This window comes from Lepidochelys olivacea (genome assembly GCF_965140295.1).
Source record: "Lepidochelys olivacea isolate rLepOli2 genome assembly, chromosome: 1".
Taxonomy (NCBI): Eukaryota; Metazoa; Chordata; order Testudines; family Cheloniidae; genus Lepidochelys; species Lepidochelys olivacea.
In genome coordinates this window covers 5,025,875-5,030,618 of record NC_140411.1, presented here as the reverse complement: position 1 = coordinate 5,030,618, position 4,744 = coordinate 5,025,875, and the positions used below count along the sequence as shown (strand labels likewise).

At 45.1% G+C, this 4,744-nt stretch overlaps 1 protein-coding gene across 1 annotated transcript; it reads right to left on the bottom strand.

Moving 5' to 3' along the window:
- Window positions 1–3,448: 3,448 nt before the first annotated feature.
- Window positions 3,449–4,387, bottom strand: LOC311532936 (olfactory receptor 52N4-like; the record flags this gene model as incomplete). The annotated part of the gene is made up of 1 exon (XM_084651950.1): window positions 3,449–4,387. One exon carries the CDS (start codon window positions 4,385–4,387, stop codon window positions 3,449–3,451), a length of 939 nt encoding a protein of 312 aa, XP_084508076.1.
- Between the last annotated feature and the right edge of the window lie 357 nt (window positions 4,388–4,744).

The following is a 4,744-nucleotide window of genomic DNA, read 5'->3' as shown; positions in this document are numbered from 1 at the left end:
GGCCTGCCTACCCTCAAGCACTCCCCTTCCACTCTCCTGTGTGGCAGAGTCCTCCTAATGGCGACACAGCTGGGCCTTGGATTCCTGGGAGGCTGAAACCCCAGTCTCATCGTGGTCACTTAGGACGGGAGCTAGGATGTCCCCACTTGGGTTCCTCCCTTCACACCAGATGCTTCCCTGACCCCCTAATGACTGCATTAAATTCAAACCTAATATAATTTAGATAACACAAACTAGAAGAAAAATAGGGAAAAAATGGGAAAGGTTCAAGGAAATAAGGAACCCCACTTGTTGGGGATGGGGACATTACAAACCACTATCTCTGGGATGTTAGGAAAGTTCACAGTCTGTTCCTCATTCGTCCCAGGCCTCCTGCCCAGGCTCTGCTTGTGCTGCGGTGATACCCTGGGTCAAACACTTGGTCTGGCAGTGGCCACACATCCTCAGACTCTAAATGGCAGGACCTTTATCCCCAGCAGCTACCCTCCCTTCAGAGCCTTCAAGGACCTGAAGCTTGGTGACGTCTCCCTGTGTTGAGCCCTCTGCCCATGAATGAATGGCCCCACCTTGCTCTTCCCATTGTGCTTGGCTGTCATGTTACTTGTACCATGGCTGACATACAATAGCTTGGTCTGAACCCGAAGCTCCCCACTGTAGTTCAGCCTTCTCTCCCTGTTGGCGCAGCTGGTCTGTTCGGATCCAGCTCTGGTCTCCTCCAGCTGCAGGTCCGCAACTCTGCCTCAGCATTGCTGTTCGGCCTTCAGCCTAGTTCTGGCTCTTCTGGCTCAGTGCTGCTTCCCTGGCTCTGGCCCAGCTTTGCCTCCAGGGCTACTTGTCTGGTCCTTGTGCTTCCAGATGCTTCTTCTGTGAGTCCAGTTCAGCTTGAGGTACTGTTCAGGTTTGACAGAATTCTACTGCATAAAGAGCCCCAAATCACTTCAAAAGTAATCTAAATGTAGCTGAAATCAACTTAAATGTATTTCTTGAAACACAGAGTTGTTTGTTTTTTCTTATTACCAGCAGGACTTTGTCCACATTAGCAACAAACCCAGGAGATGACAATCAAATTCAAAATTAAAATCCCACTACTGGTCCTTGTATCCAGACGGAGGGTTGGCAGGTGTTTAAAAAAAAGGGTTTGTAACTATGTAAAATAGCCAAAAGGAGCCCAAAACATATGTAGTGTAAAAACAGAAAGACCATTATATTATTATTTTTTTCTAAATGCATTCATCGAAGGTAGTCAATGGCCATATTTTGATTTGAATTAATTTATTACTGTTAATCTCTCTAAGGCAACATTTCATCCTCGCTCCCATCACTGGAAGAAGAAGAATTCCTCTGTTGCTGGCCATACATATCAGCAGTGACCAATGCGAACATTTCTTTTCCTGGTGCAAACGCTTCACAACAGATTTGCTTGTTGCATGCATGCCCTAACCTGACAAATCTTTTCTTAAAGTTCCTCTTGAATCTTGTTGCACAGTTTTGATAGCAACAGCAATGAAAGAGAAACAAGTAAAGTTCACTAAAACCTTTGTCCCCTGTGGAATCCATGTGTTTGAGACATTCAGCACAAAACTGTTCTCCATGGTTGTTCTGAGTAAAAGGCCAGTGAACCGTAGGCAAAACTCTCCCCTGCTGCTCCAACTGTCAAAGGTCTCCATGAAACAATGGCAAAATGAGAAATCAACCAATATAGGCCATGAAGGACTTACTACTGCAAGCGATTCAATCATAGATTCATAGAAGATTAGGGTTGGAAGAGACCTTAGGAGGTCATCTCGTCCAATCCCCTGCTCAAAGCAGGACCAACACCAACTAAATCATCTCAGTCAGGGCTTTGTCAAGCCGGCCTTAAAAACCTCAAGGGATGGAGATTCCACCACCTCCCTAATCACCTGGACAGTTCATGGCAGTCTCTGTTTCAACTCTTTCACAAAGTCCTAGATGAAATCTCAACACTACATTTGATGCCTTGGACAACGGGAATAGTTACTATGTATTTTGAAAGTTCTAGCTGAAAGTGACTCCAAAAGTGACTATGAAAAGTCTTAAGTTATTAGTCTCCAAGGCGATTTCGTAGTTTAACACAGCAATATGTTACGCAGGTTTTTCAAAACCCCCGGTGGGGGGGCAACTTAACTCTTTCACTCCAGGCAGTGTCAGGAATAAAGAAATGAGAACACAGCAATTCTGTCTGATCAAGGATGAAATACGAGTAAACATGCTCTTGTCTATCTCTGCAGTTTCTTCTATTTAAGCACACAGAGACATAAGCAATAGGTGTAGAATATCCCACATATTCACCTAACATCTGGAACAGTATTGAGCAATTAACAGCAGGTTTGCAGTGGCCAGTTGCTCACCCACCAGGGAGAAAGAGTGTCAGGAAAAAAACACATCTCTAAACATGGCTTCAGGGGCCTGCTCCAAAGTACTCTGTATTAGGTAATCTTTTATAACTTCTACAAAACACATAGGTCATAGTGACCCCTACTGGATCATCACTTTTCCTAACTTTCAAAAAACTTCTACTATCTGAGGCATCTAAAGTCAAGGTTGACATCCATTTAGCTACTTTCTTTCTCATATATTTACTTGTCTGTCCACTCCTCCCATTCTGATTAGCAGGAACTGCCAGCTAGATTGTAATCTTGCATCTAAAAGCCTGCTTTCCAATTAACACTTAACTATGTGATGTTCTCTTTTATTAATTCATAGTGACTGAATGCACACCCTATGGCTGCAATTAGCTTGATCACATTGTGGGCTACACACCCCTCAAATCTAGGGTAACACAGTCCAGTTCTCAAAAACACACAGTTTCACAACTCTCAGCAAGAAGTTGTTGTAGAATGTCCTCAGGTCCTGCAGCAGCTTTCCTGTGCTAGCACTTTCCAACGGAAACATTTGGTTTATCCTCCGGGCTTCCTGAATTATTGGTCCTAGAAAAATCAGGTAAATTTTGCTCACCAGACTACTGTAGTTATGAAAAAGAAGTTCAGAATTATAGTTGCTTTCTTTTCTTTTCTTTTCTTTTCTTTTCTTTTCTTTTGTCTATCAGAAAGCATAGCTTTATTTCACCAAACTGATCAAGAATGCTGTTCACACAGGGTCTAATGGGAAGCCCCCTTGCTTCAGAAAGCCGCAGTGTCTTCTGCTGGTATGGAAGTAAAAGGAATGCCAAGTGACATGGTGTGTAGATGTGGGGGCTGATGGGTGACACTGAAAGTGATCAGGATATGGTCAGAGAGAGGGAACTCAGCAACCGAGAGAGCAGTGCTTGGTGATGGAGTGATAAGATGTTAGGTGTGAGGAGCTTTAAAGTCTGTGAATTTCCACAATGATGAGCTCATCCAAACTTGGATAGAACACCCTTGATTAATGAGGGGATATCATTTCCCCGCTCATGTCACAGAGGTTTCGAGTCAGTGGCCCCAGGTGATCACATTCTGCAGATGTATTTGCGCACTTTATCACGAAGCTCTTTGGTTTTGATACCATAAACGATAGGGTTGAGCATAGGAAGGAGGAGATAATACAGGTTGGACAAGATGACATGTACATAGGGAGTGATGCCCTGACTGAACCAGTGTTTCAGATGAGAGAAGAGGGCGAGAGTACAAGAAATCAGAAGCACAGAGATGTGGGCTGTACAGGTGTTAAGGGCTTTCTGGTGGGCTTCCTTGGAGGAGATTCTGAGGGCGGCCCTGATTATCAGACCATACGAGACAACAATAAGTGTCAGGTCAAACCCAAGGACTATAAATACTACGAATAAAATGTATATCCTGTTGACTGTAATGTCCCCACACGACATCTTTGCCACAGCCATGTGGTCGCAGTACGTGTGGGGGATAATGCGGCTGGCACAGAATGGCAGCTTGCTCAGGAGCAGAGGCAGGGGCAGAATGAAGAGAACAGCTCTTACCGAACACACTAACCCTAACTTAGCTATTCGTGCATTGGTGAGGATGGTGGCATATCTCAGAGGGTTACATATGGCAACATAGCGATCAAAGGCCATTATCATGAGTATGGCTGAATGTGTAACAGAAACCACGTGAAGGAAGCACATCTGGGTGAGACAGCCACCCACAGTAATGTGTTTCAAATTGAACCAAAATATACACAGTGCCTTTGGCACGATGGCAGTAGACGCGCTGATTTCTGTGAGCCCCAGCATGCAGAGCAGCAGGTACATTGGTGCATGCAGGGTCTCCTCTTTGCCCACAACAAACAGAACCATGGAAGTTAGCAACAGGCCAATAATGTAGAACATAGAGAAAGGGATGGAAATCCAGCTGTGAGCAGCTTCCAGGCCAGGGATCCCTGTTAGGATGAATGATGAATGGTCATAATCACTGAGGTTGAAAGCCGCCATGTGGTGGTCTGTGCATCAATTGGGCTCAGAAATGCTCCAGGTGTCTATAAAGGGAAAGAAGGAGAATTAGGGGGGTTACATGTTGTGACAAAGTGGAACTGTTCTTAATGTTTCCTCTCAATAGTGTGGGGGTCCTCAGTTTCCCCTATGCAGTTTTTAAGTAACCAGGTGGTGGGATAAGAGTGTACGATCCTTGCAGAGCCCTAGAGGGCAGGTGTGTGCAGGGGTCTGGACACAGAGTATGGCTGACACCCTGTTTCCTGGCAACTGTTTCCCTGCGCCCTTCTCCCCTGCAAGGAAAGAGCTAAAGTGTTGGAGAACGAAGGAATCAGGTGCACTCCTGGCCCGGGAAAGGGA